This window comes from Lithobates pipiens, unplaced genomic scaffold (genome assembly GCF_037356315.1).
Source record: "Lithobates pipiens isolate NorthernLeopardFrog02 unplaced genomic scaffold, aLitPip1_a1.2 Scaffold_8, whole genome shotgun sequence".
In the NCBI taxonomy this organism is placed as follows: domain Eukaryota; kingdom Metazoa; phylum Chordata; class Amphibia; order Anura; family Ranidae; genus Lithobates; species Lithobates pipiens.
Genome location: NW_027507903.1, coordinates 463,203,382 through 463,231,217, shown reverse-complemented (window position 1 = coordinate 463,231,217; position 27,836 = coordinate 463,203,382). Strand labels below are relative to the sequence as shown.

Sequence of the window (27,836 nt, the reverse complement as noted above, 5' to 3'; positions counted from 1 at the left end):
CCTCCATCAGATCACCCTCCGCAGCTATTAACTTTTGTACCACCTCCCCCTCCCCTTAGATTATAAGCTCCATGAGCAGAGCCCTCCTATTCATTCTGTATTGAGTTGTATTGTGATTGTACTGACACCCCCCCCCCCCCTCTACATTGTAAAGTGCTGCACAAACTATTGGCGCTAAAGGGACAGCCCATTACTGTGTAACACAGGCATGTCCAAAGTCTGGCTCGTGTTCTGGTTTGATGTGGCCCCCACTTGGAATCTGCATATATATACATCTGTGGCCCCCATAGCTCGAGCATGTTATGTTTTTTATGCTGTTAATATATCTATCTTCTTTAGCGTGACAAATCCCGAGCGCTGCGCTCATTCTTAGTATGAGCTGGGGCATGTGGCTGGGCCCTTATGAAGCTGACAGCGCGAAGAGCGAATCACAGGCACTGTGACTATTCCCGGTCTCTGCATCCGCGGACTGCAGATGCAGAGATCGGGGAAATGTCACAGTGCCTGTGATTGGCGGTGGCGCTGCGTGCTGTCAGCTTCCTTGCGGGCTCGGGCACATAAACTTGTGAACACACCCTGGCTCATACTAAGAATGAGCACGGCGCTCTGTATTTGTCAGGCTAAAGAAGATGGATATATTAACAGCATAAAAAACGTAATGTGCTCAAGCTTTGGGGGCCACAGATGGATATACTTGGGGGGGCCACATCAAACCAGAATGCGGTACAAGAGAGAGATTTTGAGAGATTTTTTTTTTAAAACATAACACGCCTGAGTTCGTTGTTGCCCTGAGCGGAGAAGATATATATTGTGATCAATGTTATAAAATGAATAGTATGCCATCTGCAATAAAACTTTTTGTATAAAATATTTAATTTGCATTTAATTTTAATGGTTCAAAATATGTCAGGTAAAATGGTCGGCTCTCACGCATGTTCATATGAAATCTATCCGTCTTTGAAAAAAGTTTGGACACCCCTGGTGTAACAGTGTGGGGAGACATGCGGACATTGGTTTTGAAAGTAAGTGTGTGTGTAGCATGGGATAGAGGGAGTTGCACACGGTAGGTGAGGGTTACTACTTGTCAGTATAAGTGGAGGAGTCCTCAAGCCACCTGTCCTATATTTGGTTGTATTTAGTCTTGCAACCCCTGTGTGAATACAGTATTTTTTTTTTGTAGGGGAGGGTGGTATTGACGGCCCTAATCCTCTGTTGGATGGGGGGGGGGAGGGGAGACGACTCTGTATGTATGATGATGATGATAATAATAATAAATCCACCTTCTGCAAAAAAATAAATGCACCCATATTGATAAAAAAGAAAATGTATCGGAGCATGCAAAGCATTGCGGCTGTGATCACCAGATCGCGGGTGAGGTGCAAAAGCTTCTGCAGGCTATTCCTCCAGCCCTTCAGTTATGAGGCTGGAGAAAATGCAGTTATATTGAGACCCTTGGGGAAAGATGGGACATGTAGTGTTTTCATTTATAGATCTCTGTGGAAGGATGACATGGGTGTGTGGGCAGAGCCATGCATACTGGCATCAAATTAAAAAAACTCCCAAGATGCTGCGGAAAGGACCATCCAGATTCGGTTGGGGGGGGGTATATGGTGCACCCTAATTTAGGGCGTGACATGAAACATGGTCAACATGGTAAACCTCTCTTTTAGGTGATCTGGCCACAGGTGCACTTTAGGCTGTTATATTAGGGAGCCTAATAGACATAGGTATTGGGGAATGGTTAGTCGGCACACACATTCCCTGATGTTTCCTGTGCTGTTTTAAAACTGGAGTGCTGTAGATGTGCAGACTCTTCTGTTTAGGGCAAAGAGAAGGAGTTGGGCACAGGGCATCCTATAGTGACTGTTGTGAATCCCAAGACCAGTTATATAGACTGGCATGTGCGGCCACATAGACCAATTTGATAAAAAAAAAAAAAAGAAAAAATACAGATTAAGGGGCTGCTGTCCAATGTTTAGACTGAAGGGTCCTGGCTTGGAAATCCAATTTCTTAGCAGGCTGCGCATGCCGCAAGGCATAACATACCCTTGATAATGACAAGGTTAACTTTTACTGCTTAGTGGGCATTCAAGTAAAGGAAAAAAATAATAAACAAGCAAAAACATTCTCCCAGAAATAGAAGCATTTCTCTCGACCTGTCTCCAAGGCAACCAATGTCTTTCTCCCTCCTTCCGCCAGTTTGTCAGCACCCCTCCTTCCTGAACTTGCCAGCTGAGAATATTGTAAACTCACCGAGGGCAAATCGCTGCTGTCACACAGCATTTAGTGTTATTGGATCGCTTGTCAAAATCCACCTACAACTGAAGAATCAATCCTATTAGATTTTCTGCAGATTTTTGTCTTCAGATTTACCAAAACCATATAATATGAGGTAAAACCTTAAGAGTTTCAATTTGCATGAAATCAGGCAGGCCTTGCACTACATGGTTTTAGTAAATCTGAAGACAAAAATCTGCAGAAAATCTAATGGTGTGTATGGGGCTTTACCTTTCAGTGGACATTTAAAAGGACCCTGTCAGGACAAAATTGTTAGGAGCGCTAAGCCCTCATGTCCGAGTGACTTCACTGGCTGCATAATTAGCGATTAGCAAGCAAAAATTACATACTAGGAGCTGAAGTCAACAATGGCAGCTCCAATTCTGGCAGATTCCCTTTTTAAATAGTATTTTTTTTTTTCACCACACCCCTTGTTATTGCTGCATTAGAAATATCAGAGTATATGAATAGGACAGCACAGTGGCTTGGTGGTTAATTCCTAGCAGCACCGAGGCATCCCAGTCAGGATACTATCTGCATGGAGTTTACATGTTCTGGTAATGCTTGTGTGGGTTTTCCTCCTTCTTCCTTTTTTTTTTTTTTTCCCCTCACACTCCAAAGACATGCTGGTAGGTAATTGGCTCCTGTCTTGGTTTTCCCTAGTATGTGTGTGAGATTGGAGCGTTAGACTGCAAGCTCCTTGAAGGAAAATACTGATGTGAATGTACAGTGTGTAAAGCACTGGGTAAATCGGCATAAATAAACACCTCAAATAAATCAGGCTGGGTTTTCCTTTACCCAGTCGCTGTCTTCCTTTTTGCCCGTCTGCTAGCTGAACTCATTTTGCCTCTTACACATTTAGATATGATCCCTGTATATACAGTGGTGTGAAAAAGTGTTTGCCCCCTTCCTCATTTCCTGTTCCTTTGCATGTTTGTCACACTTAAGTGTTTCGGAACATCAAACCAATTTAAACAATATTCAAGGACAACACAAGTAAACACAAAATGCAATTTGTAAACGAAGGTGTTTATTATTAAAGGTGAAAAAAAATCCAAACCATCATGGCCCTGTGTGAAAAAGTGATTGCCCCCTAAACCTAATAACTGGTTGGGCCACCCTTAGCAGCAACAACTGCAACCAAGCATTTGCGATAACGTGCAATGAGGCTTTTACAGCGTCCTGGAGGAATTTTGGCCCACTCATGTTTGCAGAATTGTCCTAATTCAGTTACATTAGAGGGTTTTCGAGCATGAACGGCCTTTTTAAGGTCATACCACAACATCTCAATAGGATTCAGGTCAGGACTTTGGCTAGGCCACTCCAAAGTCTTCATTTTGTTTTTCTTCAGCCATTCGGTGGTGGACTTGCTGGTGTGTTTAGGATCATTGTCTTGCTGCAGAACCCAAGTTCGTTTCAGCTTGAGTACACGAACAGATGGTCGGACATTCTCCTTCAGGATCTCTTGGTAGACAGCAGAATTCATAGTTCCTTTTATCACGGCAAGTCTTCCAGGTCCTGAAGCAGCAAAACAGCCCCAGACCATCACACTACCACCACCATATTTTACTGTTGGTATAATGTTCTTTTTATGAAATGCAGTGTTCCTTCTACGCCAGATATACTTGGACACACACCTTCCAAAGAGTTCCACTTTTGTCTCATCGGTCCACAGAATGTTGTCCCAAAAGTCTTGGGGATCATCAAGATGTGTTGTGGAGAAATGGAGACGAGCTTTGATGTTCTTTTTGCTCAGCAGTGGTTTTCTCCTTGGAACTCTGCCATGCAGGCCATTTTTGCCCAGTCTTTTCCTGATGGTGGAGGCATGAACGCTGACCTTAACTGAGGCAAGTGAGGCCTGCAGTTCCTTGGACGTTGTTGTGGGGTCTTTTGTGACCTCTTGGATGAGTCGTCGCTGCGCTCTTGGGGTAATTTTGGGCGGCCGGCCACTCCTGGGAAGGTTCACCACTGTTCCATGTCTTCGCCATTTGTGGATAATGGCTCTCACTGTGGTTCGCTGGATTCCCAAAGCTTTGGAAATGGCTTTATAACCCTTTCCAGACTGATAGATCTCAATTACTTTCTTTCTCAATTGTTCCTGAATTTCTTTGGGTCTCGGCATGATGTGTAGCTTTTAAGGATCTTCTGGTGGACCTTACTGTGTCAAGCAGCTCCTATTTAAGTGATGCCTTGATTGTGAACAGGTGTGGCAATAATCAGGCCTGGGTGTGGCTAGAGAAATTGAACTCAGGTGTGGACAACCACAGTTATAGTATGTTTTAACAAGGGGGGCAATCACTTTTTCACACAGGGCCATGATGGTTTGGATTTTTTTTCACCTTTAATAATAAACACCTTCATTTACAAATTGCATTTTGTGTTTACTTGTGTTGTCCTTGACTATTGTTTAAATTGGTTTGATGTTCCGAAACACTTAAGTGTGACAAACATGCAAAGGAACAGGAAATGAGGAAGGGGGCAAACACTTTTTCACACCACTGTAGTGTGTGTGTATATATGTATGTGTGTGTGTGTATGTATGTATGTGTATATATATATATATATATATATATATATATATTGGGTACACCATACTAGTACATTGTTGGACCCCATTTTGCCTTCAGAACTGCCTTAATTATTTGTGGCATAGAACCCACAAGGTGTTGGAAATGTTTCTCTGAGATTTTGGTCCACATTGACATGATGGCTTCACACAGTTGCTGCAGATTTGTTGGCTTCACATATAGTTACATAGTCGTATAGTAGGTAAGGTTGAAAAGTCCATCAAGTCCAACCTTCGTGTGTGATTATGTCAGTATTACATTGTATATCCCTGTATGTTGTGGTCATTCAGGTGCTTATCTAATAGTTTTTTGAAGCTATTGATGCCCCCCTAATTGATACCACCGCCTGTGGAAGGGAATTTCACATCCTTGCCAATATTCTGTATGCTTTTTTAGCAGCAGCTTGGCATTGCATGCCATTGCTGAGATTGTCAACTACTAGGACCCCCAGATCCTTTTCCATCCTAGATTTCCCCAGAGGTCCACCCCCCCCCCCCCCCCCCACCCCCCAGTGTATAGATTGCATTGATATTTTTGTCATCCAAATGCATTATTTTACATTTTTCTACATTAAACCTCATTTGCCATGTAGTTGCCCACCCCATTAATTTGTTCAGGTCTTTTTGCAAGGTTTCTACATCCTGCGGAGAAGTTATTGCCCTGCTTAGCTTAGTATCCTCCGCAAATACAGCGATTTAACTGTTTACCCCATCCTCCAGGTCATTTATGAGCAAATTAAATAAGATTGGTCCCAGCACAGAACTCTGGGAGACCCCACTACCCACCCCTGACTATTCTGAGTACTTCGCATTTATCACCAAACTCTGAACTTGCCCTTGTAGCCAGTTTTCAATCCATGTACTTGCCCTATGATGCATGCCAACGGACCTTATTTTGTACAGTAAACTTTTTTTTTTTGTTTTTTTTTTAAGTTATTTTTATTGAATTTTTGCATCAACATACAAAAGAAAAACTTTGATTATTCATAGCGTTGTGATATTGCATAGGTACACTTGAGTGGTCAATAAACCGTTTTCATTTAACATAGCGTGTGCAGTTATTAAGTATAAAGCTACAAAGAACAAACAATATGCACTTCTCTAGTTATGTAGCCATTTGGTAAGGTGTACATGGTTTAGGTGCACTGCATCTGTTAAGAACAACATATAGCAGGTTATCTATCTGGTGTTAGGGTTAAAGGGCTAGCCAGCCATCTGCCCCATATTTTGTGAACGGTTTTGGTCTTTTTTTTTTTTTTTGAACCTCAAACGTGAGTTTATATAAGGGTATCGAGCCATTAACCAGTTTTTACCAAAGAGATTTTAGGGGTATCTATTCTCCTTTCCAGGACAATAGTATGGTTTTTCTTGCATAGAATGGAGGATACGAAAAAGTCTCTTTGCATGAGTTGAAGTGTGGAGATCCCCAAAAATACCTAGGAGGCAGTTTTTGAGGTGGAGAATGTTTGGGAGGCCTATCACTGATGAAATGAAAGACTCTATTTCTGTCCAAAAGTTCTGAACTATTAGACAAGTCCAGAAGCCATGTAAAAAGTCTGCTGTTTGGCCACATCCTCTAAAACAGTCCGCTGTGGGAGTCAAGCCCATTTCATATAACCTAGCAGGGGTTAGGTGGGATAGATGAGAAATTTTAATGTTAATGATACGGTCTTTGGATGATATAACTGAGGTCTTGTAGGTATCACTGAATTCTGACCAGTCATCCTCTGCAAGCGTAGAATCCATAGAGGTCCATTTTGTCTGGGCCACTCGAAATCTAGGGTTACAGTCAGTCATGAGGGCAGCATAGTATGTGGAGATAAGTTTAGTGGTGTCAGGGTGTCGCAGTACTTTCTCTAACTTGGGTATAATGAGATTTTCGAATGAGCCAAACTGGGCACAAATGGCGTGTCGGAGTTGGTAGTAGAAGAACATATATGAGCGTGGTAGGTCGAAATCAGCCCGCATCTGTCGGAGGGATTTAAACCCCTATGTGTCGTACAGATGGCACAGGTATTTTAACTCCCTTGGAGTACCATCGGTACAGTAAACGTTTATGGGGAACTGTGTCAAATGCTTTTGCAAAATACAGATACACCACGTCTACGGGCCTTCCTTTCTCCAGATGTCAACTCGTCTCTTCATAGAAGGTTAATGGATTGGTTTGGGAAGAATGATTCTTCATGAACCCATGTTGATTACTGCTAATGATTCCATTCTCATTACTAAAATCTTGTATATAGTCCCTTATCCCCTCCAAGAGCTTGCATACTATTGATGTTAGGCTAACTGGTCTGTATTTCCTAGAGATGTATTTTGGGCCCTTTTTAAATATTGGTGCTACATTGGCTTTTCTCCAACCAGCTGGTACCATTCCAGTCAGTAGACTGTCAGTAAAAATTAGGAACGATCGTCTGGCAATTACTTGACTGAGTTCCCTAAGTACCCTCGGATGCAAGCCATCTGGTTCCGGTGATTTATTACTGTTAAGTTTTTCCAAAGTCTAATTTTAATTCTGTCCTCTATTAACCATGGAGGTGCTTCCTGTGATGTGTTCTGAGGATAAACAATGCAGTTTTAGTTACTGAAGTCCCCCATTCTTCATCCTCATTCTTTATGGGGCCAATATGGTCTGTCCTCCCTTTTTTACTGTTTGCATACTTAAAGAATTTCAATCTCCTGTTTCACCACATCCCAAAGGTGCTCTATTGGATTGAGATCTGATGGAGGCCATTGGAGTACAGTGACCTCATTGTCATGTTCAAGAAACTAGTGGTGAGAAGATTTTTAGCTTTGTGACATGGAGCATTATCCTGCTGGAAGTAGCCATCAGAAGATGGGGTATACTGTAGTCATAAAGGGATGGACATGGTCAGCAACAATTCTTAGGTAGGCCGTGGCGTTTAAATGATGCTCAGTTGGTACTAAGGGGCCCAAAGTGTGCCAAGAAAATATCCCCCACCATTGCACCACCACCAGCAACCTGAACCATTGATACAAAAGAGGATGGATCCATGCTTTGTTGTTTACGCCAAATTCTGACCCTACCATCTGAATGTCGCAGTTGAAATTGAGACTTGTGAGACCATGCAACGTCTTTCCAATCTTCTATTGTCCAATTTTTGTGAGCTTATGCAAATTGTAGCCTAATTTTCCTGTTCTTAGCTAACAGGAGTGGCACCCGGTGTGGTCTTCTGCTGCTGTAGCCCATCTGCTTCAAGGTTTGATGCATTGTGCATTCAGAGATGGCATTCTGTATACCTTGGTTGTAACAAGTGGTTATTTGAGTTACTGTTGCCTTTCTATCATCTCGAACCAGTCTGCCCAGTCTCCTCTGACATCAACAAGGCATTTTCGTCCACATAACTGCTGCTCACTGCATATTTTCTCTTTTTTGGACCATTCTCTGTAAACCCTAGAGATGGTTGTGTGTGAAAATCTCAGTAGATCAGCAGTTTTTGAAATACTCAGACCAACCCGTCTGGCACCAACAGCTATGCCATTTTCAAAGTCACTTAAAGCGGACCTTCAGTTACTTTTTCAACTTTCCATCTATTAAATCTTCTGCTCTTGATGTTTTTAATTTTGGATAGTAAAACATTTTTTTTTTCTGCCAGTAAATACCTTATACAGCCCACTTCTTGTCATGCCAATGAGAGCTGGAGGTGTGCCTCTGTGTAAATCCAGGAAGTGAACAGACAGCAGCTTCTGCTGCCCACAGTTAAAATGGCTGCAGCCAGGCTTAGTGGAGGGAGATTTATTGCCTCCACCCTGACACTTTCACGTGTAAAACTGTTTTATGATTGTCATGGTGTAATGTACTAATACATTAAATTTAATTGCAAAGATTTATAATATTAGAGTATTCATTTTTACTTTGTCTCACAGACAGCTTGTACCATCATGAAGAATAACCTGCACAGCGAGGGCATTGAAATTGACTATGACCCCAGACTACGGGAGAGGGTGAGCTCTTTCAACTTATACTGAGGTGTATATGGAGGGGAACTGCAACTTGTGTGAAACCACTTAGGAGTCTGCATTGGAGGGACTTAAATATTTGATTTCTATAATAGATTTTCTTTAACCATTTCAATACTGGGCATTTTGATCCCCTTCCTGCCCAGGTCAATTTTCACATTTCAGCGCTGTCGCACTTTGAATGACAATTGCACGGTCATGCAACACTGTACCCAAACAAAATATTTGCAAATAAGTAATTTTTCCTGTGCACTGATAGGCAACGCTAATAATCAGGGCATTGATGTGTAAACCATATACTGACAGCCTTGCCAGTTGTCGGTTTACGTATGATCAGCTGTGGACACAGCGATCACAAAGCCTGCCTGATGCATGCGTAGTGGACAGGGTTTTGGGAGAAAGTCCATGGACACTCTTCCAGAACTGGACAACCATACTGTAGCTGTTCAGCTAGAACCAGGTCACCAAGTGGTTAAAGGAAAACAGCTGTGGTGTTGGTAAATTTTACTTCTTTTTACACTGTTTTTCTCTTCTCTCTCTATTGGTATTTTTATATGTTCTTTGATGCAATGCACGACACCGGGGTTTCTAGAGCACTATGGGTTGCCTGAAGAGACCACATAGCTGTTATCTCCTTTTTTCTTCTTGGTGCAACCTAGAACAGCTATCTGAAGGGAAAGGATGGATCCATGCTCTGCTAGTTTCACTTTTGTATGTAAATTTCAGGATGTGCTATTGAGACTGTAAACTATGGGTTCTTTACATGCAACGTTGGGGAGAAACTGGAAAACGTTAAAAGGAGCCCGTCCCTAACTGCTGGCTGAATAGTAGACTACATAATATTCATAAGTTATATTTCATGCTCTCCTGATCGAAAGAAAGATATTTTCCAACATGTGATATTGTAATCCTGATCATAATTAGAAAACAAATGTACAGTTTTTTTAAAAAGAAGTATAACATTTGCTGTTTACTTTCATCTGTTTTAGAAATATGGTATAGCGGAGGGAAGACCTCTAGGTGAACTGAAAACTATGGCAAAGAAGTCAGGGGAGCAGTGTCCTTCATATACCCCTCCAGGGGGAGAGACCTTGGACCAGGTAACATCTCATACATTTCGGAAATGGAAGTGACACAACAAGAAGATCTAGTCCAAAAAAATTATAATTTAAGTATAATTTGGTGTTCTAAAGGCCAATGGGTTTCGGGGATCAAACACCAGTGGCTACAACATAACCTTAAATAAAAAATAGTAAGTGATCATAAGAACGATGACTAAAGACTGTTTTGTAATAATAGTAGGTACAACGATTTACTTGTTTGAACTATAATTTTAAAATAGATCAAAGTTATTTGAGAAGTTGCGTCATAATCACACCATGATACATTAAGACTACTTTCACACTGGGGTGGAGGGGCGTTAGCAGTAAAGTGGCACTAATTTTAACGGCGCTTTACCGCTGTAATAGCAGCGCTTTTCCTCGCTAGCAGGGTGCTTTTAACACCCACTAGCGGCCGAATAAAGGGTTAATAGTGCCACTGCCAAATCGCTTTGCAGGTCCTTCAGCAGCAGTGCCCATTGATTTCAATGGCAGGGGCGGTGGAGGAGCGGTGTATTCATTGCTCCCATACCACCCAACAGCTGCTGCTTGCAAGACTTTTTCTAACGTCCTGCAAGCACGGTGCTCCAGTGTGAAAGCACTGAGGTTCTCACACTGGGGCTGCAGGGGAGGCGCAATTTTTAGCCCTTTAGCGCCTGAAAAATACCCCAGTGTGAAAGTAGCCTAAGAAATGTTGAAACTATTCAAATAGTTCATACATTGTTGGAGCATCCTAAGACGTGTATCCATATACTGTATATGAGAAGCACATTACTTTAAAGTGGATGTAAACCCTCTCCTATACTCAGTGAAGTAAACAGCCTCAGATGATACACAGAGATAAAACAAATCTCCCTACACAAGTTTGTTTTACATGTATATCTGCTGTCTTCATCTTTCTGTACTCTTTAGAAAGTGCACATCCTGTTAGAATTCTTTTTTCCTGTTCCACCAGTGGGAGGGGAGTCTGTGTGTGAGCTGATTGGAGGACAGACACACACCCTCCTCCGCATAGGCAGAGGAATGAAGAAACTTGCAGAGCTGTAAATAAACTCTGTGGTTGGCTATCTCTAATTTACCTCCGCACACAAGTTCCCAGCTGCTTTTATCTTCTGTGTCAGAGAAGGTGTCATAAGTTATCATGCTAATAACAGAGGAACAGAGCAGCAGAAAGACACAAAACTTAGGGCTTTGGAGAGAGATGAGTAAACACTACAGATCTATGTGCCCAGATTTCATGAATGGGGTTTACAACTTCTTTAATTATCATAACAAATTGGAAAAAGTCGGGTAATATTAAAGCCTAAGTCCACATTTAATGTGCCTTTTAAATAGTTTGTTTGGGCCAATCTGGCCCAAACAAACTATTTACTGCACTAAGAGGCACACTTGCTGAGTGCGCAGTAATAATTGTACATAGTCCCAGCTACACACAGTATACAGCGCTGTGTTCCAGAAATGGGACATGAACATGCTTCGCTCAAGAAACAACATAGAGTAGGGGCGGAGAGAACTACTTGGGTGGAGATTGTGACTCCTGCCTCTCCACCTCAGCCAATCAGAGGAAGCTTTGTATTCATTCATAAAATACAAAGCTTCCCTTGAATGGCTAATCAGAGTTTGGCCTGACTCTATTGTGTTCCTTGAGTGGGATGGGAAGTTCATGTCTTGCTCCTGGAACACAGCACTGTATACTGTATATAGCTGAAGCTATTTACAATTGATACAGCATGCCCAGCAAGTTCTGTAAAGTGTAGTAAATGTATTGTTTTGGACATTGAACATGGAGTTTGGCTATAAATGAGAGTCAAGTGCTATCAAAGTGCTCAGAATAAGTATAAAAAAAATAGTGGAAAAGGAGTGGTAAAAATTTGTCCTATGGAAACGATGTTAGCAAATGAAGGTATGTTTATCTTGGAGGAATAGGAGTACATACTAAAAGGATTCAAGACATGCTGGGATTTTCTGGAGGGGGGGGGGAGATTCCACTGAGCATTTAAAAACTGTGATGTACATACCCGAGGGTAGTAAAAAAGCACAGCAATGTTCTGCAGCTGGGTAGGGAAGCAACCAGTTTATGCTGCTGACATTCTGTGTTTAAAAATATATAAGAGGAGAGTGAAATAATCACGTTGGAATACTCCTTTTAGTAAACCAACCCCAGTCATTTAAAACTGTATCTGAAGGCAGATAATTAGCCTGGCAGCCAGCTTTTTCAGAAGGAGGTTTAAAGACTAAGTTCACCTGTTGCAGAAAATACCCTCTGCAGTCAAGGGGCCCCAACAGATAATACAAATCTGTGCAGCTTTGTAAAATGATTATTAAAGTAAGTGTAAAGGCAGAAGGTGTTTTTATCTTAATACATTCTATGCATGAGTGGTCGTGTCATCCATAGGCTTGCTATGGACCATTCATTTGTTGGTTATCCCTCCTCTCAATATAAATAAAAGCAAAGTTTTATTCAGATTGCAGCACTTTTCAAAGGATAAAACATAGGCATATGTACTACACATGTATCCATAAGACGTAATTCAACAATGGTTCTTCTACCCTAATGTTACTGTAGTACCGTCTTTCAGTCTTTAGGCGTCACTGTTGCCCTTGCTGTTATCAGGTTGATGGTGGCCTTACACACTTATCAGGGGATAGTTAGTTATTTTAGGAGGAGGTTTGGGAGAAATGCATTCTTGTAATAGTTAAATTATTATTTCATGAAAAAAAAAACATACAGTATCTCACAAAAGTGAGTACATCCTCACATTTTTGTAAATATTTTATTATATATTTTCATGTGACCACACTGAAGAAATGACGCTTTACATTGTAGCAATGTAGTGAGTGTACAGCTTGTATACCAGTGTAGGTTTTGCTGTCCCCTCAAAATAACTCAACACACAGCCATTACTCTCTAAACTGCTGGTAACAAAAGTGAGTACACCCCTGAGTGAAAATGTCCAAATTGAGCCCAATTAGCCATTTTTCCTCCCCATTGTCCTGTGACTTGTTAGTGTTACAAAGTCTCAGGTGTGAACGTAGTAGGTGTGTTAATTTTGACGTTATTGCTCTCACTCGCTCATAATGGTCACTAGAAGTTCAATATGGCTCCTCATGGCAAAGAACTCTCTGAAGATCTGAAAAAAAGAATTGTTGGTCTACATAAAGATGGCCTAGACCATAAGAAGATTGCCAAGACCCTGAAACTGAGCTGCAGCACAGTGGCAAAGACAATATAGCAGTTTAACAGGACAGGTTCCACTCAGAACAGGCCTCGCCATGGTCGACCAAAGAACTTGAGTGCACCTGCTCAGCATTGTATCCAGAGGTTTTCTTTGGGAAATAGACGTATGAGTGCTGCCAGCATTGGTGCAAAGGTTGAAGGGGGGGGGGGTCAGCCTGTAAGTACTCCGACCATACGCTGCACGCTGCATCAAATTGGTCTGCATGGCTGTCATCCCAGAAGGAAGCCTCTTCTAAAGATGATGCACAAGAAAGCCCACAAACAGTTTGCCGAAGACAAGCAGACTAAGGACAGGGATTATGGAACCATAACCATAAACTTTATTTCGTTCAGATGGTGTCAAGCGTGTGTGGCGGCAACCAAGTGAGGAGTACAAAGACAAGTGTGTCTTGCCTACAGTCAAGCATGGTGGTGGGGCTTTCATGGTCTGGGGCTGCATGAGTGCTGCCAGCACTGGGGAGCTACAGTTCATTGAGGGATACCAAGAATGCCAACATGTACTGTGACATACTGAAGCAGAGCATGATCCCCCCTCTCTTCGTAGACTGGGCACAGGGCAGTATTCCAATATAACAATCCTAAACACATCTCCAAGACAACCACTGCCTTGTTAAAGAAGTGCAGGGTAAAGGTGATGGACTGGCTAAGCATGTCTCCAGACCTAAACCCTATTTAGCATCTGTGGGGCATCCTTAAATGGAAGGTGAAGGAGCTCAAGGTCTCTAACATCCACCAGATCTGTGATGTCGTTGTGGAAGAGGACTCCAGTGGCAACCTGTGAAGCTCTGGTGAACTCCACGCCCAAGAGGGTTAAGGTAGTGCTGGAAAATAATGGTGGTCACACACAATTATTGGCACTTATGGCCCAATTTGGACATTTTCACTTAGGGGTGTACTCACTCTTGTTGCCAGCGGTTTAAACATTAATGGCTGTGTGTTCAGTTCTTTTGAGGGGACAGCAAATTTACACTGTTATACAAGCTGTACACTCACTACTTTACATTGTAGCAAAGTTTTGTCACATGAAAAGATATAATAAAATATTTACAAAATGTGAAGGGTATCTCACAAAATTGAGTACACTGTATATGTTACGGTTGTACAATGTTGTTTTGATGTAAACTATACATTTTGTTGACTGGTGGCCATACAGGGTGCAATAAGACTGAGCGATCAATGTCTAGTTAAAAAAAAAAAACAATTGAATCGGGCATAGATTGAGCAAGACAAAAATGGTGATGGCACAGGGCAGTCTGTGGCTCTTTGCTTAGCCATGCCGTTTTGTCTTGCTTAATCAATACAAACATTTTCTTACCCTCACCATTAAAGTAGAATTTTGAGCTAAAGCTTAATCATCTTAAAACTGTTCTGAACCAAATAGTGTACTAAAATATTTAATAAAATATAACAGAATAATATTTCTACACTGATCCCCAATGTAACTGGGACATTTACACTGACCTCAACACAACAGCAGTAGTGACAAAAAACACCAATGTATTGAGACATTTACACTGACCAGTGATGTAACAGGTGGGGAAAAAGGATCTGTATACTTATCTATTCTCGGGTTGGTCCTGTCATGTGATCAGCTCCCTTGTGTCAGCTATTGCCAGCTACTGGAGGGAGAGGAGAATGCTTGACAATAGCTGGAATGCCCGAGTGGTCATGTCACCCATAGGCTTACTATGGCCATCCGTTGGTGGTGATCCCTCCTCTCAATATAACTAAAAGAAGAGTTTTTGTTTTTGGGGGGGGTTCTGATTCCTATAGAGCGGTGAGGGGTTTGAACCTCTGTTAGGTTTTTATTGATGTCTGCATCCCCATTAGGTGGATTCATTCTCTAACTGTCCTGACCACCAGTATCACCAGGAATAAAAATGAAGATAAGTCCAACATTTTTAGTTGCCACCAGAACAGGAATGGAGGTGAAATCTTCCAACGGGGACAGTTGGTCCCACGCTAACCTAAGAGGAGATTTACTTCACATTAGAGAGAGAGAGACTCTCACTTCCTGTTGAGTCTACAGGAAGTGCAAGGAAATCACCCTAATGATGCACATGGCAAAAAACTGAAGGCAATTTTAAATCCCTCAAAGGCAAAATGTTTTGGCTTCAGATATGCTTTAAATCCAAACTGTGGCATGAGCAAATATTGTCTAAATAAGAGATGTGTATTTGAGTGAAAGTTATTATACCTGGAGTTCAGCTTTAACTTTAGACAGAAGCTAGCTATAGTTTAAGTATCAAAAACCCATGACCTAAGTAAATTAATTTACATACAAAATAAAGGAAAAGCTATTAACATAGTGTGTAGTTTGTAAATGTAACTGATCTATGAAATTAGGTCATGCAAAGAAAAAGATACTAGTGGGTATAAAGTAAAGGCAACCTGGGGTGCTTGCAACTTTCATTGCCTCATGGGCCTGCTTGCCTGTCCTTTCTCACCTCCCATGGCATTCCCATTGGCCTGTGAGGCAGCCCATCATAGTGATATGCCAATCGGAGGGTTAAACAGAAGTGACAAACTCCACCACTACCCATAAATGCCAACGTCTTGCCCTTCACAAATGGCCCCACCTTTAGAAAAATGTGGGGGGAGGCAATAAAAAGGTTCTGCAAGTTGTGACCTAGGTGCCTGCACTTTACTGTATAACTGTTAGCTTTTTTTCATTTCAGTGATTTGAAGTAAAACAAAAAAAATATTGGAAATTAAATGTGTTGTTCTTTATAAAACTGTCTTATTGTGCCCTGTCTGTTATGGTAAAAGTATAATGAATTTCTTCACCAGGTTAGAGCCCGTGCCAAAGACTTCTTTGAGTTTCTCTGCCACCTGGTATTGGACGAAGCAAGTGCCACAGACCAGTCGGGACTCGGTGCTGCGGGCAGAGAAAGGATGGTAAATTTTGACCTTTCCCCCTTCGCTAACCAAGATAGTGAGCGCACGCCTGATTCCCCCGATAGCAGTGATGTCACGCTGGACGCTAACATCCTATTGGTGAGCCACGGTGCGTACATGAGAAACTGGATCAAGTACTTTGTTGAAGATCTCCATTTTACATTTCCTCCTGACCTAAAGAAATCCCGAGAACTCTCCGTCAGTCCCAATACGGGAATCAGCCACTTTATTATCAGCCTGAAGCCGGGAGAGCTCAGTATTCCTGACATCCGCTGCATTTGTATCAATCGCCATGATCACCTTGTGGATATTGCAGATACCAGCCACTACGTTGTATGATCTGTCCAAACTCCATTTTCCTTCACATCCATGTGCCCTGGGACATGCTGGGAGCAGTAGACTTGCAGCATGGCCAGGTATGCACTCTACTATTGCCTGATGCTTCTATTTAAAAAAGAAATGAATAACGGTTTTTAATATTTATTCTGTTAGTATGTGCAACCTCTTTTTTGAGGGCTTCCTTTTATTTTTTAACATAAAATTAGAGTTTGCTGGACCTTAAAGAACAGAGCATCACATAAAAAGTTCAGAAAGACAAATTAAACAGACTCCTTTTGCTGTCATTTTGGGGACTGTAATATATAGTTTACCTGCCACCTGTACACTATCTATTGTTTGAGGAAAATAAGAAGTATTCAAGAATATTTTCCCTGTAGTGTCTTTTTTCCCTCCCCCCCAACTTACAAAACCAGGGCCAAGAGTACCTGGTGGGTGGTGCACAAGCCATAATGCATTTGCAGTGCTGGAAACTTGGTGGACACCGATCACTACCCTGGCACAGTCTCTGTCTATGAGTGGTGCAGGGTGGGTAGTACCTCATGGGTGGGTACAGGAATAGGAGAGCCATGCAGGTGACATATTGAAAGATAAATATGGTCTCTCCCATCCCTTTTTGTAGATATACCCCCTAGACACTTTGTCCAGAGTAGCAGGTAATAACTCATTTATAAGAAAAGCTACGTGTCCCTGTATAAATTGATTGGCTTTCCCTTTATGGGTAAATATGCCTGAGCAATATTCATATATTATAGGTAGTACAGACACCGCACTTTACATATTGTACATTTACATCAGTCCCTGCCCTCAAGGAGCTTATAATCTAAGGTTCCTGTCTCGCATGCATACATACGGTATATACGCACGCACACACACACACACACACATACTTGGGCTAATTTAGACTGGAACCATTTATTCTACCAGCATGTCTTTGGAAAGAAATTGGGGTACCCAGAGGAAACCCACACAAGACCATACAAACTATATGTATATAGTATTCTGGCTGGGATATGAACCAAGGGCCCCAGTGCTGCAGGGCTGAAGTGCCAACCACTACTGCCTTTGCCAAAATTATAGACGATTTTTTTTTCATCTTGAATAAATAACAGTAAAAATGCTGATTCCTCTTCTTGTAGCACAGACAGGTCCAGACTAAGGGTGATTGTTGCCTTGTAACTCTATTGAAGAGCACCTGTTACATAAGCCCAATGGGAAATGTGTGCCTTGTCCTGCACTGATGCCCTAATTAACCTCATTAAATGACAAATTGACTAAATGTCAATTTGCACGGCCTTCATGGCTACCTTTTGCGTCGCACATGAGACCAGTATTTTTTTTTTTTGGCCATGAAACAATGCTAAACATTTTAAATCTTTAAAGAGCTCATCAGGGCTACATATCTTTAAGGCTGGGTTCACACGGTTGCGAATTGGATGTGGGTTTCCTCGTATCCAATTTGCATAGCAGGAGATTGTGACCGGCTCTCTATGGAGCCTGGTTCACACATCTCCGCAGCGGTTCAGGTGTGAATTGCACAGGGGTCTTGTGCATATTTTATATAAATCATGTATAATATAATAATACGGTAGTATTTTGGTCCGTTTTTCAGGTCCAAATTCAGCCCAAAATTTGGGCTGAAATCAGAACTGAAAAGGTGAATGGAGACCCACAAGACTCATGCTGTGAGCCGCTGCGATCTCTAGTGTGAATCCAGCCTATAATATAGGCCGTAGAAAGGGAAATGATTTTTTACAACACACAGGTGATGTTTGGTCTAGCAATCTCATTGTAATGTCAAGTTCAAACCTTCCATAGCCTAAAATGGCAGCCAACAGAACAGTAGGCTGTACAGAAAAGGTAAATAACAACTTTTTATCCGTCCCCAATATTGGGTATTTGTCAATGGTATCAGTATCTCTTTTTATTCAATGACTTTTTGTGGGCTTTTTAAGCTCCAGGTTCTGCAGTGGTCTATATTAAAATTTAGATTTTCATGATGTTTTGTTTCTCACACTGTTCATATAGTACTTGAATTAGATTGTTGAATAAGTACATGTAAATATCTTCAAAAGGGCTAACATAACTTTATTATCGATGTGCAGGTGATGACTGTGAAACAAAGCATTAACCATATGTGTCTTGTGTTTTAGCTTGAAAAGGTTACTCTTTACATGTAAACCCAGGGATGCAGAAAGCCAGGGAATTTCCACACTTAAAGTAGAACTCTGTCAGTACTATCATTTTGGATAGAGTAAAGGAGGGTTTTTTTTTTTCTTGCCATCTGTGTTGCCTCATTGAGGTGTTTTGCCTTCACTTCCTGTGCTATAACCAAAATGGGAAGTGAAAGGAAATCCCTCTAAATTGAGGGAATTCCTGGCTGCCGCCGGGGTCAACAGAATTAGTTTTTCCCCTCTTTTCCTGTTCTGGTGACATCCCAAAATTCGGGGGTTTCTTTCATTTCTGCTCTTGGTGATAATGGTAAACAGGATACATTGAGAGGTTTGAGAACGCTGATCAGGAGCTGGTCATCAGACCTTTGTCGGACCCTACAACAGAAGCTGGCTGAAGCAGCTGCCATACACATGCGCCAAATGTGTACTAGACTTTAGTCCTGTTGTGGGCTGACAACACCAACAGCATTATGTTTGTGAACTGAGTGGTGGTAGCCCTGGCCAGTATCTTTTGCTAAACTACTCAACCACTCCCACTCTCAGATCTCTTATCACAAAAAGGCTAATAGTTCTCTAGTCTAAGCCCTTGTACACACGGTCGGAGATTCTGTCGGAATGTGTCCGATCGGAGCATTTTGTCGGATATTCCGACTGTGTGTGGTATGCATCGGACTGTTTCCGTCGGAATATCTGGCGGACCAACTTTTCCAACTTGCCGGAAACATTTTCCGCCAAAATGCTCCGATCGGACATACTCCGATCATGTGTAGAGAATTCCGATTGGACAAAGTGCCACGCATGCTCAGATCAAATTCCTACACCAAAGCTATTGGCTACCAGCGTGAACATAGTCCCGTCGTAACGAAATAACGTCACCACGTCGGATTTTCCGACAACCTTGTCCGACCGTGTGTATACAACAGTTTCGGACAAAATCCGACAGATTTGGTTGTCGGAATCTCCGACCGTGTGTACAAGGGCTAAGATAGGAACTAGGAGATTTCTTTGAGATGATACGGGAAGTGAGGTGGAACACAGAACAGTCAACTAATTTTTTTTTTTATGCTTATTAAACAGATATAATGAAATTCTTCCAATGGTGTATTAAACAGACTAAAAGTGCGCAAATAAGAGAAGTTCATTGTCAGTTTACACACACTTTAAAGCAAACCTAACCTCAAAATCAAGGTTCCCTATGGTTAAAATGAGCTAAAGGGTAGGTAGAGTGTTTTTATTTTCACCTAGTGATCCTGCCAGTAACCCTTCCTGTCCTTGGGTGACTGCTCACTTAGGCTTGGTTCACACCTAAGCATGTGGCTGTGGGTGCGGGTTCCCGCGACCACCCCCATCCGCAGTAAAAATGCGCTGCTGTGAGAAAACACATGAGGCTGCTGTTCATTCTGAATGGCACCCCCCATGGATGTAAAAACGTAGCGCATTTGCAGATGCAGGAACCACAGGAAAATCTCATGGTCAAAATTGCTGTGCGATTTATTTTTTATTTATTTTTTCCCCTACAGGCCACATTTTGAAAAAGGTGCATGCACTTTTTGTTTTTTTCTTCTGGAAACGCAGGCACGGTAGCCTATTCAAATGAATGGGCTGCCGTGCCCTTGTAAACGTAGACCGCAAACACGCGAAGGTGTGAACCTAGGCATAGTTGCCACCTTAGGACACTCTCCTGATATGAACTACAAACGCCTTTCCATTTCCATTTTATGAGGCTGTTCTGTATTTTATAGCTGGGAAAGCTGATTACATAGTTTGAGGTTTCAGTTCAATGTGCAGGAAGTTACAAGAACACTGGATTTCTACCAGGATCAACTGGTATTTTCTGTACTTCTGCAGAAAATGTACTTGGCTTGAAGCAAGAAAACCAATGCAGCGACTGCATTTAGGGACTGATAAGCTGCAATATATTACATTTTTGTTCTTGGTTTTAGCTCTGGTTTAGTTTATTTTTATGTGTATATAGAGCGATAAGAAGCAAAGCTGGCATACATGCACACATCAATTAAGTGCGTATGTATGACCAGATCTGCATATTGCTGCACCCCCTATCAAACAGCAGGGTATTTGAGGAGACAAAAGAATACTTGAACAATAAATACACATACCATTCAGTGCAGCTTCCAAGGGATTTTCCACTGACTGACTGGTATCCAATTAGACATCAGCTGAGAGGAGATGTTAGTGGCAGTGGGCCCGTGCCAAGAGTGTTAGCAAATTAGTTCTGGCTTAAAGCTAACCTGTGCTTTGCCTGGTCCAGGCCTGAGGTTCTCCTGCAGTGCGGGGTTTATATGGTCACTGTACATAGACAATTATGTAAACATTTAGGAACTGCCCTTGGAAAAAAAAATGACTAAAATTAATTTAAGCCAAAAACATTTCATCTAGTTTTCTTGGTACTCAAATGCGGGGAATCAAATGCTACTTTTTTAATGGGCTTAAAGTGGACCCTTTAACCCCTGCAAAAATCCATGGTGCATGCACGTCCTTAAATTCATTTGTACAATCAACGGTTTTTGTTTAACTTACATTTTTTCCATTTCCTACTTTTCAGTAGGTTCTGGTGATGTAGCCAGTGCCGCGCATTTTGTCCCCTGGAAGGCTACATCACCAGGAACTTCAAGGGGGCTGTTCCCTAATATGATGTATGCACCGTATGGTACTTATTGATCAATAAGCTAAGGGACTTCCCATTGTGCATGCATCAGATGATCATAGAGCCCGGGCAGCCTAATAAAGAAAGAAGCATGTTCCTATTTGTAAGTTTATTGGTTTCCCTAAATACATTTATTTAGTGTGGGGAGTTTATCAAGGATGAGGAGCCAAGGGGTGTTATGTCAAGCTGAAACCTTTTTTTTCTCAGTTTTGGATGCAGTGGAGAAGAAATAGAACCTCTGCCTGGTTTCCACTGCCATCTGAGGCTCTGTTAGAGATATTTACCTTTACTTCCTGTCCTGTTGAGAAAATTTCCACCAGACAGGAAGTAAGGAACTTTTAGCTGATTGGGGCCTTTATTGTAAACATGGCGTCTGGACTGTTAGTGACATGGCTGTGCCACCAGAGGACCGCTACTGGCTGAAAGCTCTGCGTTTTTTTCCCATAATCCTCTGTGACCATAGCATAGGGCCATTCACTCAGATTGCTACCTGAGCTAAAAGAAACCCTTCTACTTCATATAGTATCCAAACATTAGTATCAGTATTCATAATACAATATACTCAGATAATATATTGTAGATTAGACTGTTTTGGCTTGAATCGGTCACCTACTGGTCTTTAATTGGCTCCATCTCCAAGATGTATTACTAAATATGATCTGCAAATTTTCATATACATTTGACTGTACTATATTGCATGTTGTTGTTTTGTATGATATTTAATTTATTACAATTAAAGAATTAAATTAAAGAACATACTGTATAAGATTAATTGGCTCCCGTGTATTCTGTCAACTCCATGCTGGCAATCCCATGTTAAAGTGAGTTAAAACAGCCAGATTAGCAAGTAAAAGCAAAACACATTACATTTATTTGGCACACGGTTAACCTCTTGATTCCTCCTAGATGTTAACCCCTTCCCAGCCAGTGTCATTTGTACAGTATTATCACTGTATTAGTGCCATTAGCGGCATCAGTGTCTGTCAGTTAGTGACCCCCCCAGCCAGTGTCAGTGTAGCGCCAGATTGCCCACCACACTATCACAGGCACACTTAAGTTGCTGATCACCACCAATCCAATATACTATAGCATCTAAACCTGCATAAATTCCAGTATATATACCATAGTTTGTAGATGCTATAACTTGTATAGCACAAACCAGTTCATATTCACTTATTGGAATTTACCCAACAATATAAAAACCCCAGTGGTGATCAAATAAGACCAAACGAAAGCTCTATTTGTGTGAAAAATGATATTTAATTTGCATATAGTGTTGCACGACCACGCAATCGCCAGTTAAAGTAGCACGGTGCTGAATAGTAAAAAAAAAAAAACATTCTGGTCATGAAGCGGTTAAGGCAGCGGTTTTAATCATATCCAAAATGGAGCAAAAAAGCTTTTGACTTTAGATATACTTTAACAGTTTCCTGAAATTTTGTGATGCTACCAAAAGTATGTATTTTTTTTATTTATTTTTTTGAACAAAGTAAAATGAAATTCTAGTCTATACTTCATTCTTTCTAGATGTCAGCCTTGCGCTATGAGTGTTATGCCGCATACACACGGTCGGATTTTCCAAAGGAAAATGTTCAATGGGAGCTTTTTGTCGGAAATTCTGACCGTGTGTAGGCTCCCTCTGACATTTTTCCATTGGAATTTGCGACACACAAAATTTGAGATCTGGATCTCAACTTTTCCAACAAAATCTGCTGTCGGAAATTCCGATCGTGTGTACACAATTCTGACGCACAAAGTTCTAGGCATGCTCGGAGTCGAGCAGTGGCTGTTGAGCTTCAATTCTCTCGGCTCGTCGTACATCACCGCGTTCTTGACAATTTCCGACAACATTGTATGACTGTATGTATGCAAGACAAGTTTGAGCCAACATCTATCGGAAAAATTCCCATGGATTTTGTCGGAATGTCCGATCGTGTGTACGCGGCATTACACTAGTAAACCTGTATCAGCTGCCAGCACCAAGATGACCAATCTCCATGAGAGAGCACAGTCTTAAAAAATATATATATTTTGTGTGGTGCTTAGGGTTGCAAAAATTACCAAATACCGTACTCTACCCCAAAAGTACTACTATGCATAAATATTGTAGTATTCTGAAACATTAGTTATATTTACTAATGTGTTTAAACCTTATATCAATATATGTATAATTGATTGATTATAAATAAATTGGTGTTCAAACTAAGGCTCGGTTCACACAGGACGCGGCACGACTTGCAGCGCTGCGACCTGCCGCGACCTCAGCGGCGACTTGCAAAATGACTTCTGTATATAAGCCAATGCAAGTCGCCCGAGGTCACCGCAAAAGTAGTACAGGAACCTTTTTTCTAAGTCGGAGCGACTCGAGTCGCTCCTACTAGAACGGTTCCATAGTACAGAACGGGGGCGACTTGTCAGGTTGCGGCGCGGCAAGTCGTGCCGCGTCTGGTGTGAACCGAGCCTAAATCAAATTATAAAGTTCTAGTAAAAACAACAAAAGATAAATATTTATAAATATATACAGCATATTTTAAAATATATAAAAGTCCCAATTCGTATATCCTTATAGTAAATCCTCGTAGTGCTCAATGAAAAGTGCTTGGTGTCCATTTTTTTTTCTTTAAATCCTCAACTCGTGTAACACAAAAAATAAAGTGCTCAGTGCTGTCTTTTAACTTTTAAACGTGCTCCACTCTGTGCATTCCCACTTTTCACCTCACTCATCAGAAGAAAATTACTTATTATTCTCAGAAGCAGGTCATAAGTGCTTTTGGATGAATGTCCATCCACGCTGGGGACAAGATATTTGCTCTTTTAGGATCCCTCTATACAGGGTCGGCCCAAGAATGAAATTCTGCCCCCCCACCCCAAAAAAAAATAATAATCATGCCCACCAAAAGGCCCCCACATTCATTATTTTATATCTTGATAACTAAAATTGAATTCACCAGAAAATCTGATTAAAAATGCCATAAACCTATTCCCTATTTTGTAGGCGCTATAACTTTTACGCAAACCAATCAATATACACTTATTGTGATTCTTCGTCTGCTGTCTTTTTTTTTTTTTTTTTTACCAAAAATATGTAGCATAATACATGTTGGCCTAAACTGATGAAGACTTTTTTTATTTATTTTTTTGTGATACTTATTATAGCAAAATGTAAAAAATATTTTGTGGGTTTTTTTTTTTTTTTTTTCAAAATTGTCACTCTTTTTTTTTGTTTATAGCACAAAAAATAAAAACCGCAGAGGCGATCAAATACCACCAAAAGAAAGCTCTATTTGTGGGGGAAAAAAGATATCAATTTTGTTTGGGTACAGCACCACGCGACCGCGCAATTGTCAATTAAAATAATGCACTGCCATATTGCAAGAAAAATGGCCTGTTCATTAAGGGGACAAATCTTCTGGGGCTGAAGTGGTTAATCGGAGCTGGGCAAGGCAAGCCCCTCTCATGTCTCACACAACTCGTGATGTGTGACAGTGTACTTACAGTACTCAAAATTGGACTCCTGCAGACAATGCTGCTCAGCTCACACTTGGGCACAGGCAGCTCTCTTCAGACGTGCTCCCTTCCCTCAGTCTCTGAGCCACGCTGAAGAAGATGGAAGAGGTGGGTGGGTGGAGGCAGAGCTGAGCGCTCTGAATGCTGGGGCAGCCGCGGCCCCTGATGTCATTGGTTGCCGGGCGTCAGGCGATTATAGCAAACAGTGCAGTGCACAGCCGACCAAGATCGGCCCTGTTACTGATCTGACCTCCTCCTGACAGGTAGGGTACGGCCGGCAGCTACTAAGGTATGGGCATAGGAGTGCGCAGCCTATTGCATTAGGGTGTGCACCCCAAAACTCAAACACTGTGTGTGTGTGTGTGTGTGTGTGTGTGTGTGTGTGTGTGTGTATGTGTATGATATCCTATACTGTTGCCAAAAGTATTGGGACCCCTGCCTTTACATGACATCCCAGTCTTAGTCAGTAGGGTTCAATAATATGTTGGCCCAACCTCTGCAGCTATAACAACTTCAACCCTTCTGGGAAGGCTGTCCACAAGGTTTAGGAGTGTGTCTATGGAAATTTTTGACCATTCTTCCAGAAGCACATTTGTGAGGTCAGGAACTGATGTTGGACAAGAAGGCCTGGCTCGCAGTCTGCTAATTCATCCCAAAGGTGTTCTATCGGGTTGAGGTCAGCACTGTGCAGACCAGTCAAGTTCCTCCACCCCAAATTAACTCATCCATGTATTTGTGTACTGGTCCAAATCATTTGGTGGAAGGGGATTATGGTGTGGGGTTGTTTTTCAAGGGCTGGGCTTGACCCCTTACTTCCACTTAAGGCATCGGCATACCAAAATATTTTGGACAATTTCATGCTCCCAACTTTGTGGGAACAGTTTGTGGATTGCCCCTTCCAGTTCCAACATGACTGCCCACCAGTGCACAAACAAGGTCCATAAAGACATGGACTTAGCAAGGATGGTGTAAAATGGACTTCAAGTGCAAACATTCACATTATAATAGTAACTAAAACATATAAAATTAAGTGTAACATTTAAAAAAAAAAAAATTCCAAAGTGCTATAATGGTGTGAAACTCACAACTAAAAAGTTGTTGCACTTGAGGTAACTCTGTATAGCCAATATCTATAGGAGGGGTTTCCACCATCCCTGCTAAGTTTTATACAGTAATGCCGCGTACACCCGACCAGACTTTCCGGCAGACTAGGTCCAACGGTCTTCCCGACTGACTTTCGGCGGAGTTCCGACGGACTTTCCAAATGAACGAACTTGCCCACACACAATCACACCAAAGTCAGAGGGATTTGAACGTGATGACGTACGACCGGACTAGAATAAGGAAGTTCATAGCCAGTAGCCAATAGCTGCCCTAGCATCGGTTTTCGTCTGTCGGACTAGCATACAAACGAGCGGATTTCTCCATAGGAACTGGGTCCAGCGGAGTTAGGGTGGAAAAATGTGTAACATGTTCCATTTCTAAAGTCCGTCAGATTTTTGGACAGCAAAGGTCCGATGGAGCCCGCATACGATCGAATTGTCTGACGGATTCATCAGACCTTTGCTGTCGAAAGGTCCAGTTGTGTGTACGTGGCATATGTCTTATTTTTTTATTATATGTAAAGTTGTGTATGAGAGACCAGGATTGTGGTAATATTAAAGCCTATTGAGATTCCATGCATTTGTCAAAATTCAGTGGTGATGTCGGGGGTGGGTGGAACCCAGCAGTTATCAAACCCCAGCTAATGATTGGGCTGCTTAAGAAAGGGGGCAGGGCCACATCCCATTGGCTGGTGTTTGATCACTGCTGGGTCCTGCCCACCCCCAACATCAATGCTAAGTTTGACAGCTGGTCTCTGCATTCATTTACATTACATGACAGTTTCACACACTCAGCGACTCTGGCAAGCGTCAATATCGGGGCTCAGTGTGAAACTGTCTCATAGACAGCACAAACTGCACACTCTAATGCAGCCTTTAATAGAAGATCTCGGGAGACAGCCAGCGTGGGTGATTAGGGTGTGCCCAAGCATATTCGGCACATCCCTTGTGCATGCCTATGGGTATGGGTACAACTTGTCACTGCCGGCTGCTGCCCCTCTTAAGATGCCAAATGGAACTGTGGGCCCACTGGGTCCCATGGTAGGGCCGGCCCTGCCTATATATATGGTTGTTCTCCATGTGAATGCATATTAGGGAATAGAGGAGAGACACAAGACAGTCTCTATGTTCAATCCTTCATATCACTCTCTCTAAAAACCCTTGGGCAGCTCTCTTACACAAACCTGCCCCCCATCCACACATATCGGACTATCCGGCGGACTTAGTCTGGCGGACAAAACCCCGGACTGTCCGCCGGACTTTCCGAACGAGCTACCTGCCCACACACGGCACTTTTTCGGCGGACTATCCGCCATACTTTTGAAATGAATGGACTCGCCCACACACACACGGAGGAAAGTCCAAGACCCCCAAAGTCGGAAGAAGAGGGCGGTGGCGAAGAAGAAAGCCTGGCTCCTCCGCTAGTGAAAGAGCTAGCAAAAGAGCAGAAGGTAGCGGAGGAGTCCGGCGAGAAGATCCCCGAAGATGGAAGAAGACCCTCGGAGCTGTGCAATAAACTATGTTAACCCTTGTGTGTTGTGTTTTTATTTTTTTTATTTTTTTCACAGGTGAATGGGTAGGGGTACAGGATTCCGATAAGCCCCCTGCCCGCAGACCCCGACAACCAACGGCCAGGGTTGTCGGGAAGAGGCCCTTGTCCTCATCAACATGGGGACAAGGTGCTTTGGGGTGGGGGGGCGCACCCCCTCATGTTGAGGGCACGCGGCCTGGTACGGCTCAGGAGGGGGGGCACGCTATGGACCTAACCGGGGACCCCCACGCCGTTTTTTTCGGCGTAGGGATTCCCCTTTAAGTCCATACCAGGTGACCAGCGAAGGAGGCGTCGCTGGTCCCGGCTACCTGGAGACGTGCTCAAAATGAGCGGACTTTTCTCCGGGCGGGAAAAGTCAGTTAATTTCAAAAGTACGGCGGACTGGCACACACACGGCCGTACTGTCCACCGAAATGCGAGTCCGGCGGACAGATTGGTG

The 27,836-nt window shown here is 42.3% G+C and overlaps 1 protein-coding gene across 1 annotated transcript in view; it reads left to right on the top strand.

Moving 5' to 3' along the window:
- The window catches only part of TIGAR (TP53 induced glycolysis regulatory phosphatase), a 32,374-nt gene extending 10,371 nt beyond the window's left edge, over positions 1 to 22,003 (top strand). The window contains exons 4-6 of the mRNA XM_077468510.1: positions 8,732 to 8,809; positions 9,814 to 9,924; positions 15,953 to 22,003. Of these exons, the coding sequence (XP_077324636.1) occupies positions 8,732 to 8,809; positions 9,814 to 9,924; positions 15,953 to 16,399 (636 nt within the window). The 3' untranslated portion in view covers positions 16,400 to 22,003. The remainder of the gene's footprint in view (positions 1 to 8,731; positions 8,810 to 9,813; positions 9,925 to 15,952) is intronic.
- The last annotated feature ends 5,833 nt before the right edge of the window (positions 22,004 to 27,836 follow it).